Source organism: Lissotriton vulgaris, chromosome 2_2, assembly GCF_964263255.1.
Source record: "Lissotriton vulgaris chromosome 2_2, aLisVul1.2, whole genome shotgun sequence".
NCBI classification, from domain to species: Eukaryota; Metazoa; Chordata; class Amphibia; order Caudata; family Salamandridae; genus Lissotriton; species Lissotriton vulgaris.
In genome coordinates, this window is record NC_141688.1 from 300,977,501 (window position 1) to 300,990,737 (window position 13,237).

The window sequence follows — 13,237 nt, forward strand, 5'->3', positions numbered from 1 at the left end:
AGGTGCAATCCAGTGCCTAAAAACTTAATGGGCAAGCACTCTTAACCAACAAGAAACTTTCTGCAGACTTACCTTTGCGATATTAGCTTGAATCAGATAAGAAAATTCTGTATTGTTTGGGTAATGTGAAGGGTAATTGGTAGAGCTCAGAAATCCAAAGCCCACCCTGGAGATTGTGCTGTACATATCTGAAAGGGAAAGGAAGAAAAGGTACCTTTAATGAGCAGGTCTGTTTATGCGTTATTACTACTGGAAGAAGCAGTAAAGAACGTTGGATTTGAACATTTACATTTTCCCGATGTAGGTATTTCAGATAGAAACCATGACAACACTATCATCAATAAGAAGGCAGCAGCAGCACCTACACTCTGTAGCAACACTGAGGAAGCTCTAATAAAAGTCCTAAGTTGGGCGACGCAGCACTTGCAGCTGTTACAGGAGAGAGTGTTGACCTCACACAGACTGGACGTTTATGCGATCAAGTAGTAGGAGAGAATGCTGAGATCGCAAGAAGCACAAAGCGATAAATCTTATGATAAAAGAGAATACTGCGATAAAATGGAAGGAGAAAATGTTTAGATCACATGAGCAGAGAAAATTATTGGAAACAATTGAGGCATGTATGCTAGGGTAATGTTCAGAGAGGGATGTTGAGATCACCTGGTGAGAAGTATCCTGAGATCACAAGCAGGAGATGGTGCTGGGATAACACAGAGACCAGAAATAACAGACAAGGTGCTTAGATCACACGTCAACGAGGATGTTAAGATCCCATGAAGACCAGGACGCTGGAATCACATGAAGGAGAGGAGGTTGGGATCACATGTAGAATGGTAGAAAGGATGCTGGGATCACATGTATAGTGGAATCACAGGGTGGGAAAGATGCTGGGATCAAATGTAGAACATGACGCTGAGAGCAAATGGAGAATATACTGAGGCCAATTAAAGAACGCTATGCTGGGATCACTTGGAGGACAGGATAGTGAAATCACATGGAGGAGATGATACACATCTCCTGTGGTGCACAAGGAGAAGAGGGTACTGGAATCACTTGGGGAAAGGTTTCTGAAGTAACTTGGAAAGGAGAGAGGAGACGGTGCAAGGATCACTAGAGAAGAGATAACTGTCACTGCTGGGAAGAACGACTGCAAGGATGACACAAGAAGAGATGAAGGTTAGTTCATGAGGATGAGGGAATGTTAGGGTCAAGTGGAGTGAAGGATACTGAAATTAGATTATGGGATCACATTGCGTAAAGGTTGCTCACATGGCACACTTAAAGAGCAGCATGATATGCTCCCACAAAAGAGAACAGGCAAAGAGAATTCCTTGATAAAGAGAGATAACATGAAGCAGAGGATGCTGGAACCATACAAACAGCACATCAAGCAGAATGTGTTGGCATCACTTCAACAATGGAATGCTGGGATTGCACAGAGAATAGAGAATATAGAGGTAATTCAGGGAGATAGTGGGATCATATAAGTGGGAATTCTGCGATCACGTGAAAGGAAGGGATACTAGATCCACTAGAGGAGCGGATGATGACATCAGATGACAGGATGGGATGCCGAAGCTCCATGAGATAAGAGGATAATGACCTCACATGAATGACAGAGTACATGATCACATGAAGCGAGAGAATGCTGGGATCACATGAAGTGAGAGGATGCTATGATCATTTGAATGAGAAAATGCTGGGTTTACATCAATGAGAGAATGCTGGGATCACATAAAGAGAGAGTATGACCACGTGAATGAGAGGATGCTGAGATCACATGAAGCTATAGGATGCTATGAACACATGAATGAGAGAATACTGGGTTTACATAAAGAGACGGAATGCTATAATTACGTGAAAGAGAGAATGCTGGGATCACATGAAGGGACAGGATGCTATGATCACATGAACAAGAAAATGCTGAAATCACATGAAGGAGAGGATGCTTTGATCACATTAATTAGTCTATGATGGGATCCTGTGAAGGAGTGGATGCAAGTAAAAGATTCCGATATAAAGTGGGGAAAAGTCATACTGGGTTCACCTTGAAGAGAAAATTGTGGACCTACGGGCAAAGACTATATTGGGATCACATGAAAAAGAGGAATTTGGGATCACATAGAGGAAGATTCTGCGTTCTCATGAAAGGAAGTGATATTAGATCTCATGCAGGAAAGGATGATGAGTTCAGATGAGAGGGCATAGAAAATGTTTAGATAATGTGTGTTCACAAAGAAGAGAAGATACAGAAATCACATAATGGTAGTGATGCTGATATATGATAGGAATTTACAAAGTAAATGAGAATACTGGTATGTATTTAATTGGATCACATGAAAAGAATGCTGGGAACACAAGAAGGGAGGGAATGCTATGATCACATTAATGAGAGAACACTGTGATCACATGAAGGGAGAGGAAAATATGGTCACATTAACAAGAGATTGCTGGGAACACATTAAGGGAGACAATGCTACTATCACATGAATGACTCGATGCTGCGATCTTGTGAAGGAGTCAATGCAACTAAAATATTCTGAAATAAAGTGGAGATGGTGACACTATTTTCGCCTCGGAGAGAATAATGTGGACAGACAGGCAAGAAGAAAATAGATGAAGTTGGGATCACATAAAGGATGATTCTGTGATCACATGGTAGGAAGTGATATTAGATCACATGCAGGAGTAGATAATGAGATCAGATAAGAGGGCATACAGAATTTAAAGATATAGTTTGATCACAAAGAGGAGAGGATACAGAAATCACATCAATTGAAAGATGCTGATCCATGATGGGAGTGCTGCATAGTAAATGAGAATGCTGGTATTTATTTAATCCCCGGGATTGGTGGATGCCACCTTGTAGCAGAAGGAATGACCCTGGGATGCCATAGCAGAGGAGGAATATTGAGCAAATCACAAATATCTAAATTATTCATCGAAAACTGCTACTTACCACAGTTATATAGTCGGTTGATTTTAGCAAGATCCAAGTTGCTGAGACCAACTCTTTGCCCAATTTCTGCATTAGGATTTTTTATGGGGACAATTGTTGCCTGTCCAGTGGTCTTAGTGAATGCATACCTGGGGGTAATAAAGTTACATTCAATATACCTTCAGCATCACATTTCGTAGATTCAGTATGCATGCTGGTGCTCTGCTATAGGCTTGAGTCAGGTTTATTGTGATTTATTTCGAAAAAAAAAAAAATCTTCACTCTTCAATTCTTTACTGACTTGACCATATCCAACCTCACATTCGTCCACTGTCCCTATTGCCCTTCTTGTGTTAGACCATTTTGTTTGAAAAGTGTGGTAGTTATATGTACCTCAGATACTTTGACACTTCAGTGCCTTACAACAATCCAAAAATCTAACTAAAATAGAAATGTAATCCTACTAGCACCTAGCACACTTTTTGTCCTTTTTCTGTAGAGCCCTGGTGTGTGGACCTAATATCCCCTAATAGATCAGACTGCAAGAAATCCTTGTTCAAAGAAAAACAGATCTGAACTTTCTACCTTTCAATAAATTGGCGCAGAATCTATGGCTCCAACTATCCCAAGTTTTCAAAGGTTGTTATATCATCATTTATATTGAGCCTTTGTAAAATACATACCATTTATAGTTAATCCACGTTTCAACAATGTTAATGTTGTGGTGTTTTTACCCTAAACATTGACTTTTTCACAAATACATTGATTGTGGACATTCATGGATAGCACACAGTCATTTGGCTTCATAGATAGTTGAGTTCACAAACCTGGATTTACTTTTATGTCAGTAAGACATGCTCCATAGACTAATATTTCTTCTACAAATATTTGAATGTGACTCACAGAAAAGTTCTCTTTGCCAACTGGGGCTGAATTGTTTTGATAATACCATGTCCTTTCTTAAAATGGAGTAACAACTACATAGGTAGATTTACCATGTATGTACACTATTCAATGTCATGACTCTTTTCAAGGACTTGTCTTGTTGCCCATATATACATCGTGGCACTAGTGCACCAGGAGTGTCTCATGTTGGCTTACTTGCACATGATGTCGGCGTTTTTTACTCTATATAAAAGGATAATTTACATTATGTTTTTATCAAATGCATTTCCTGCAACAAGTGTATGTAATAACTTTATTGACACACCCGAGGGCGACCAGCTGAAGTTTGGTTTTCATGTTTATTATTATGCACACGTAATCAGCACTTGTTTCTTTAAAAGAAAGTAAAAATGCCCTGAACCCTGCCCGTGAGAAAGGAGTGACGCAACTCCGAAAGGCGTCGGGACCTAGTGTTGCAATAAACATGTTTTGTTAATTGAGGCCATGCCTCAGGTATTTTCTTGCCAAAAGAACCACTTCACTGGATCAATGTGGATTGTATATACATATATATGTATATATATATATATATGTTTGCTCAAAGATTGCACGAGTCTTTGCACTCACGGGCGGGTGCTTTTCAGCGAATGGTGCTCTCCGCAAATATATTAGCTCCAAACTTCCGCTGTATGCCCCCGCAAAGAAGACAAGCACTCAGGGTGGCGAACTCTAAAGTTTTATTTTCTAAGCTCACGGTGTCCAGACGCGTTTCGGCATTCGCCTTCGTCGATGGTAACCTGGCGGTGCCGAGACGGCCGTTTTTTATGTTTACAATTCATTGGCACTGTTAACGGACCACATAACCAATTCATGGTCGCCATCTTTAAACATGCAATCCGTCAATTACATAATGCATGGAGACGTTGCAGATCAACATACTACATTCTCATTATGACATATTAATCAATAGTGGCATCGTATTTTTATAATCATAATGTGCACAATTTGCCAAACTAGCGCACTATATTGCCCGCAAATACTGCCCGCATATGGGCTGTCGAAAGTACTCAACATTTTTTTGTCATTTCCTTCCAACATCATTATCATCATATAGCCCATAGATGGGCCTATACCATGCAATCCTTCTCCTCAATGGGCAAATACTGTCCGTGTTTTCAGTGTCCTATACCTCCATCAACTCCTATTTCTCCATTAAAATCTCTTCATTCCAATCAATCAAGTTTTTTATCAGTTTCAAAATCCTACTCCACAGCTACCTAGTCATCCAAATGTACAGCCACTTACTCATGTGCGTTCAGACCCCCCTGGTGTCTTCATCTGGAGGTCAATAATGTACCTCGACTCCACCCTTCTAAGGGTCATCAGTCTATCCCCCCCCTAGGGTTTAGTGGTACATGATCCAAGCAAAAATATGTTAACAGGTCCCTCTTTCCATTGTGTAGAGCCTTAAAATGCTGCGCTACCGGATATCTTACATCACCATTCGTTATGGCCCTGGCATGCTTTAATACTCTAATCTTGGCCTGGTGTGTGGTGCTCTCAGCATACTTCAACCCATACGGGCACTGTAAACAGTACACCGTGTAGGGAGTAGTACAAGTTAGGAATTTATTTATCACCTTGGGTTTCTCTATTCCTGGTACTTTGTAGATTGCAACTTTCCTACTTCCCACACAGGCTTTACATTTTTTGCAGGGATGAAAACCCCTAACATCTTTAGCAAATCCTTTCGGTTCCTTTTTCTTGCAGCTGCATGTGAGGCTATCTCTAAGTGACCTGGCTTTGCGGAACCTTAATAGGGGTCTCCTTGGAATATCCATTCCAATGATAGGGTCCATCTGTAGCAGGCCCCAATGCTTCGTAAATATCTGCCTGAGTCTTGTGGCATCTTTCGAGAAGGTGGAGATCATTTGAAAACCTGCCTTCTCATCTTTCTTTCCACTTTCCCCAGTGCGGATTTCTTGTAGTTTCTTCCTTTTCAGATGATCCACTCTAGTCTTGGCCCCCTCTAAAGTCTGTACACTATACCCCCGTTTACGGAATCTCCTCACACATTCTCCAGCATCCTTCTGAAAGTCTGCATCACGTTTGTTATTCCTCCATATACGGAGTAATTCTCCGTACGGGATGCTATTTATCAGTCTAGGAGGATACCCACTGCGGGCATGTAAGATCGAATTACCCGCAGTGGGTTTACGATACAACTTGGTACATATTTTGTTTCCAACAGCTGTCACTTCCAAATCTAAGAAATTCACAGACTGAGCACTCATCTCCACCGTGAAATCCAGATTGTATGTATTATTATTCAGTACTTTTATATACTCTTCAGCACTCGCCCTCGGACCTCTCCAAATAATGAAGAGGTCATCTATATATCTATACCAGGTGACTATCTACTTGGTCCAATGCCCCTTGTCTGCTGCCCAGGCCACCTGCTCCTCCCACCAGCCCACGAATAAATTTGCATAGCTGGGGGCGAAGCAGGTTCCCATCTCAGTTCCTGACATTTGCTGAAAGTGCTGGTCCTCAAAAAAAAATGTTGTTGTGTAAACAAAATCTCAAGAATTCCAACAGCATGTTATGTTCTGTGTACTTAGCTTCTCTGTTACTCAAATAGTGTTGTGTCGCCTCCAACCCTTGAGAATGTGCTATACTGGTGTACAAGCTTGTGATATCCATGGCTATCATCAAGTCCCCTTCTCTCCAGGTTATCTTCTCTAGTTTCCCCAAGAAGTCCTTTGTGTCCTTAGTATATGATCTTAATTTGACCACAAATTCAGATAGAAAGTGGTCAATGTAAATCGAAATGTGTTCTACCAGGCTCCCTATGGATGAAACGATTGATCTGCCTGGCAGGCTGAGGGCATTTTTATGTACCTTTGGTAAATGATAAAAATAAGGGGTGATCGGATTCAATTTTCTCAAGAACAAATATTTTTCTGTCTCTAACATCCCTTTCTCATAACATTTCGTGACATTCCCCAATACTTTTAACATATACGTCTCTCTTTACTTTAGCATAGGACTCACTGTTATTCAATTGTCTCAATGCTTCTTTATTGTATGCCTCCACCGTCTGCAATACAATATTTCCCCCTTTGTCAGAGGGTTTTAAAATTATTGAAGGATCATTCGTCACATCTTCAATTGCCTTATATTGTTCTCTTGTGAAGTTGCAGTCACTCTTTCCTCTGACATCACAGCCACGCATTTGCATCAGGTCCTTAGTGACCCTTTCCACAAAAGTATCAACAATGTCATTTGGCATCTGAGGAACAAAAGTGGATACTGGCCTGAAGTTCGTTAGAGCACTCCTTTGTTCTATACCTGCAAATCCGGCCGGAATTGCTTCTTCCACCGATTCCCCATGCAATTCCTCGAGTACCTGTATCGCTGAGATGTCCCGTACTGTTAAGATGTCTGTGTCATGTGGAGTATTTCTTCTATCTCGCCCTTCCATTTTCTTAGGGCGTAACTTAAAGAATGTAACTTTAATTTCCTGGCAAATTTGAAAAGATCGATACGTGTTTGCGTATATTAAATTTTCTTCTTGGGGCAAAAAGTCAATCCCAGCTGTAGTACATCCTCCTCAGTCTTCGTAAGTACACGTGGGGTCAAATTGATGATTGTCAGGTTATCGGAGGCATTTCCGCTAACCGTCGCCTGTTGAACTTCTTCCTGCTCCTGGTCATCATCGGAGAACCAACTCCTTCTGTTCTGGTACCCCCCTCTCCTGATTTTCCTGCGTTTCATTGCTCCGGGGGTTTCCCCCTTGCATTGTGTTGCCATGATTGTTGGATTATTTGAAACTCGTCCTGAAAAATCCCTTGTTTCTTCCTTCCGCTTCTCCCTTGTTGGTTCTCCTCATCAGATTGCTCAGATATATTTGCATCCGACTCACTTGTTGCCGGTTCTTCAGCTGCTTGCGATGTTACTTTATTGCGCAATGCTTTTCTTGGTGCGTCATATTTTTTAGCGAATGTCAGTACCCTCCCTGATGCATAACAGCGCTCGTCCCGCTCAAACTTCTCTTGTTTGCGGGTTCCGTTTTTTTTCTTCATACATCTTAAGGCGTTTTCTCATCCCTTCTATTAGAGTGCCTTGCCTTGCTGCATCAGTGTCCAGGGTTATTTCGTTCTCCAGTTTTTCTATCATTTCGCGTACTTTTTTATGGTATCAACAGCATCCCTTTACATGAATGCGCAGTGTGTTCCGATCATTTCTCAAGGAGCAGCGGGTCAGGGTTCTCGTAAGCGGGAACTGTGTATATTCTGAGGACCCGTGGGACCCTCTCCACCTCCACATAGTTTTGCAGCGATGTCCCTTCCCACCACTTACGAATTTCGCGCTCGTAGAGTCGCTCCAGAGCCACGAACTGGCTTGTCAGGGTAGTGGGTTCTCCTTGCCTTCTCGGGGTAAACCTCCCCCGGTTGATGGTGTTTTCTTTTTGAAAACTTCCATGGCCGTTTCGTCACGATCCACATCACAATACATTTTTCGGTGTATCCCCTTTACCGGTTATCTCCAAAGTTCGTCTCCAGGAGATTCAGCCACCTCGCCCTACCAACGGCTTGGTATCGTCAAGACCGTCACCCTGCGGGTCCACATCGTCTCTCCATCCAATTCCTTCCTCGTTTACGCGGTGCAAGGTAACAATTTGTTTGCTCCAAGATTGCACTGAGTCCTTGCACTCACGGGCGGGTGCTTTTCAGCGGATGGTGCCCTCCGCAAATATATTCTCTCCAAACTTCCGAGGTATGCCCCGCAAAGAAGACAAGCATTCAGGGTGGCAAACTCTAAAGTTTTATTTTCTGAGCTCATGGTGTCCAGACGCGTTTCGGCATTCGCCGATGGTAACATGGCGGTGCCGAAACGGCCGTTTTTTATGTTTACAATTCATTGACACTGTTAACGGACCACATAACCAATTCATGGTCGCCATCTTTAAACATGCAATAAGTCAATTACATAATGCATGGAGACGTTGCAGATCAACATACTACATTCTCATTATGACATATTAATCAATAGTGGCATCGTCAACAGAGCTGGGTTTAATCCATCACCGTTCTTTAGCCCACTCTGCCACCCCAGTTCAGACATGGCCATATGCAAATCAGTCTGACCCTCTGCCAGCTCTTAAGAAGTTTAGCTGTCTCTTTCAGCAACGTTTCATAGTTTAGAGATTATTCTTTCAATTTGTGCCGCCATCTTAACTCAGAGGTATGTAGCAGTCGAGGAAACCCCTTGTATTGGTAGAGTTGATTTAAAATGCAGAAGAACCTGGCTTTTATTTTATATTTAGTTTATATCCGGAAATCAACCCGAACTCTAGTGCTACCTTTGTTATAGTTTGCAGCGCACCTCAAGGATCCGTTGAGAACACTGCTATTCCATTGGCGTATTTGATGACTTTATGATAATTATCCCCTAGAAGAAGGGGGCGAATTAGCTGTTGATTCTGGAGAGTTGAGACAAAAGGCTCTATATAAAGAGGTGATAAGGGGCACCCTTGCTGGCTGCCCCGAGGAATCGGAAAGATGGCAGACTGTAACCCCGCATGCATAATTTAGCACTAGGTTTATCGTACAAGACTTTTATCCAAGTTACATATTGCCCTTTAATGCTAAAAGCTTCTCATATGGCCCACAAAAAGTCCCACCCCACTCGGTCGAATGCCTTCTCAGCCTCTAATAGAATCAAACAGAGTGAGGTCAAACACACCTTCGCCACATCAAAAGCAGTAGAAGCCATATTTACGTGTGCAGCCGTGTGTGTCGCTCCCTTGTATCAGGCCATGTTGTTATGGCGACACCAAACTGGGTAGCACAGGCGATAAACGATTCGCCAGAATGTTCGCAAATATTTTTGTGTCGGTATTGATGAGTGATATTGGTCGATACGACCCGCACTCATCCTCCAGTTGCCTTATTTAAAAATTATTTGCATTACCTTCCATGAATCAGAAGCCCTACTTTCTTCACCAATGAGTCTTATAACCTGATTAAATTGTGTCAGCAAATGCCTTAAGGAAGATCTTATAAAATTCTAAACTGTTTGTCTCGGCAAATAGTTTCCGAAATAGATCAGGAACGGCCTCAGGTATCTATCATCCTTCCAACGTTGCACCAAGGGAAGTCTGTGAGCCCTCTGAACCTGGCAGTCCCAGTCTACCAGGTCCGGGAAGGCCTTCTGCATCAATTGCACAATGAATGTTCTAGAGTCTGATCCCTCTTGCCCTTCAGGGATCCCGAATAATTTTAGATTGTGTCTCCTCTTCCAATTTTCCAATTCTTCGAGTTTAAGTTGCACACTTGCTATCTGATCATAATGCTGTTGTGTTAGATTTGCCACTTTAGCAGTAACCTCCTAAGTTGTAACCACTCTTTGCTGCAATTCTGTGATCTCACCAGTCATTTCCCCAACTTTCCCTGTTGCCTCTTTCAGGGAATTCTGGATACTATGATTGTCTTCCCTAATTTGAGCAGAGCTCTTGTGTCTTTTCTCTCAGCTCTTTTAAGGCTTGCAGTATCAGGAAGTATTGGGGTATCCTTTTCTTCAGAGAATCTTCTTTGCGAATCCTTCCCCGCACTTGACAAACAAGATACTTGAAGAGATTTGAATGAGGCCGTGGGTAATCTATTATGATATAGATCACCGGATCTCTCTGGTGTTATGCATGACTCTGACTCTGGGTCAGTTTCTGAGCAGCTTGACCCCCGTACAGTTGCAGCATTCTCAGCGGGGCTAGTGGCAATTGTAGCTTTATCAGTCAGCCCTACATCAGATAGTCTGGACATAACAGTTTTTAGCCCTCCTTTTGATTGAACCCATATCTGCATGGGGCTGTTAGCAGACACTTGTAGCTTCTTCTTACTAGCAGACCCTACCCTACATATACTCAGACTCTTACTTGTATCTTTGGTGTTTATCATTTTCTGGCTTTTCTTTTTCTTTTTTGATGTTACCGGGGAGGCCATTAGGTCTTCCCTTATTTTTGCCTGGAGTTGCTGCTCCGTTCATGTGTCAGCTGGGGCCTGATTTTGAGCTTGGCCTTCCTCTTGAAATGTAGCAGCAATTGTGGCAATTGTAGTGTTAGCAGCATCAGTAGCTCCTTCGTCTGATTTTTGCATTAAATATAGGCTGCTCCAGAGCCATACTCTCTGTATATGGTGTATTGCCCGAGCGCATCTCACCAAACTCCTTCTCCTGTTCGCTCTCGTTCTCATTCCTTTTATCATGCTGACTGGTTACGGTGAGATGCCCTTTTAAGACAGGGTCTGAATCTGAGGGCGAGGGAATTTTTTGTGTCTCTGCAAGCATTATTTGGTTTTGCCTGTCACATGGAGGTTATTCATCTTAATAATTTGATCTGTATTATTGCTTGTGGTTCCCACTATAACTCCTGAAGCGGCCGCACTGTTCATAATTTCAGCCCCCCCAGCTTCAGTCTCATCAGTCTCATCAGACAGTATCGAATCCATAGCACCAGCGGCATTTTGAGGTAGCTCTTCTTGATCAACACCCTTGAGAATTTCATCAGTGTTAACTTGTTCAAAGCCAATTGAATTAGTGATTATTTCAACTAGTGTGTTACTAGCCACACTTTCTGTGTCTATATCAGCCTCTAGTAGTTACACTGACTTCTTTGATTGCAGATATTGGAGCACCGGCTTGCCGAGACCCCCAGCCTGTTTAGCGCTGTCTGTTCTTATCGTGTCAGCCTTCCCAGGTACCCGCTCACCTCCCGGTGTCTCTGCACTCACCGGCAAGTGGCTTGTGGCTCGAGTCCCTCAAGGTGGATTCTTCTGCGGGGCCATTCTCAACTGCAAAGTAGACACCCATGTCCGCGAGGCTAATCCAGAGCTGAGGTAATTAGAAGAACGTTGGGCTGCAAAGGAGCACAGCCACATAGGTAATCAGGAGCTTTGGTAAACACATGCGTCTGGTTCTTGTTAGCTCCTGCATCCAGCGCCTTGAATTGCTAGCGAAGCAGCCGTCAGATGAGTCAGGTGAGCCGGTCGTTCAGAGATGTATACCGGACCCCGGATAACGGAATCTGCAGCACTCTCCCCTCCAGGATTCGGCTTGTCACTTTACCGCTGCTTCTTTCCCCCTCAGCCCTCTAGCGTTTTCTCTCAATTAGGCATGCTGCTGACAAGAGGCACAGGAGTTATGTTATGTTATGTTATGTTATGTTATGTTAATTTCGATTTATATAGCGCCAAATCACCGACAGGTCTTTTAGCGCTTGCTTTGGGAACCCGTCCTGGCTTTCCCTGCGAGACAACCCCTACTGGGCATCCCCAAGGTGAAGACCAGGCATCCCATCGCGGTAGGGCCGTAGTGGAGATTAAGCAATCTATTGCCCAGAGTTGCAGAGTGTGAACCCATGATTTGAGTAGGCACCGAGGTAAGAATTATCAAGTCCGTGGACATTTTGAGCTCAAGATCCTGCCGCGTCGGGAATTGAACCCTGGTCCCTGGTCTGACCTCTGCATCAGGGTCTGCCTCATCTAACCAGTGAGCCACACTTCTCCACAAGCTTACGAGCTCTCGGCAGCCACACCATGCTGCAGCTTCTCAGTGGTGGTGTCAGTCCGCCATCTTGCTCCTCCCCCCATATCGTTCTATTTGATATCAACCAAATAACACAATGACTTCCTCGCACCCATGAACTCTTTCACTGGATGAGAAATTTAAGCCAGATCCACCTCGCAGAACTGGAAGAAAAGATAAACACACTCCTCCCCTCCATCACATGCTATAATTCCATAACAGAACTTACCTCACATTACAATGCAACTATGATCTCCATACCAGACCAAATAGCTCCCCTGAAACAAAAAAGAGTCAAGAACATTCCATCAAGATCGTTGTTCAACACAGACCTAAACTTGGAGAAAAGACACCTAAGAGCTGCTGAAAGATGCTGGCGTAACAACCCTTTGACAATCTACCTTGAGCAACTCAAAGAGGAACGCAGCAAATACAAAAGTACATCAAAATTGAAAAATCCACCTTCTTCTGTGGTGCACTAAACAATGCTAAAAATCACCCCAAAGAACTCTTCAATTTCATCAGATAACAAACTTCTGAACCCCCCTTTCTGCAATTCCAGCTTCCAAAGACTTATGTAAAAACTTTTCCAAATTCTTCAATGAGAAAATCATCAAGCTCTCACTGGTGAACCACCTCCGCCCACCTGACGAAAGCACACCCCCCTACAAAGAACCCACCCAGCCAAACCTCAAATAACTGGAAATCATTCAAACCCATCTCTGAAACAGAAATTATGGAGTTGACTACCGGAACTAAGCCATCGTCACACATCGAAGACCCCCTCCCTGCCCAACATGGCTAAAAAACTCAAACTATCCCTAGACCCAC

The 13,237-nt window shown here is 43.1% G+C and overlaps 1 protein-coding gene across 1 annotated transcript in view; it reads right to left on the reverse strand.

The window, feature by feature from the left end:
- LOC147729348 (astacin-like metalloendopeptidase) overlaps positions 1-13,237 on the reverse strand; it is a 123,038-nt gene that overhangs the window by 8,683 nt on the left and 101,118 nt on the right. Inside the window, exons 8-9 of the mRNA XM_086959835.1 lie at positions 2,960-3,087; positions 73-188 (exon numbers count right to left, since the gene is read on the reverse strand). Coding sequence (XP_086815961.1) covers positions 73-188; positions 2,960-3,087 — 244 coding nt within the window. The remainder of the gene's footprint in view (positions 1-72; positions 189-2,959; positions 3,088-13,237) is intronic.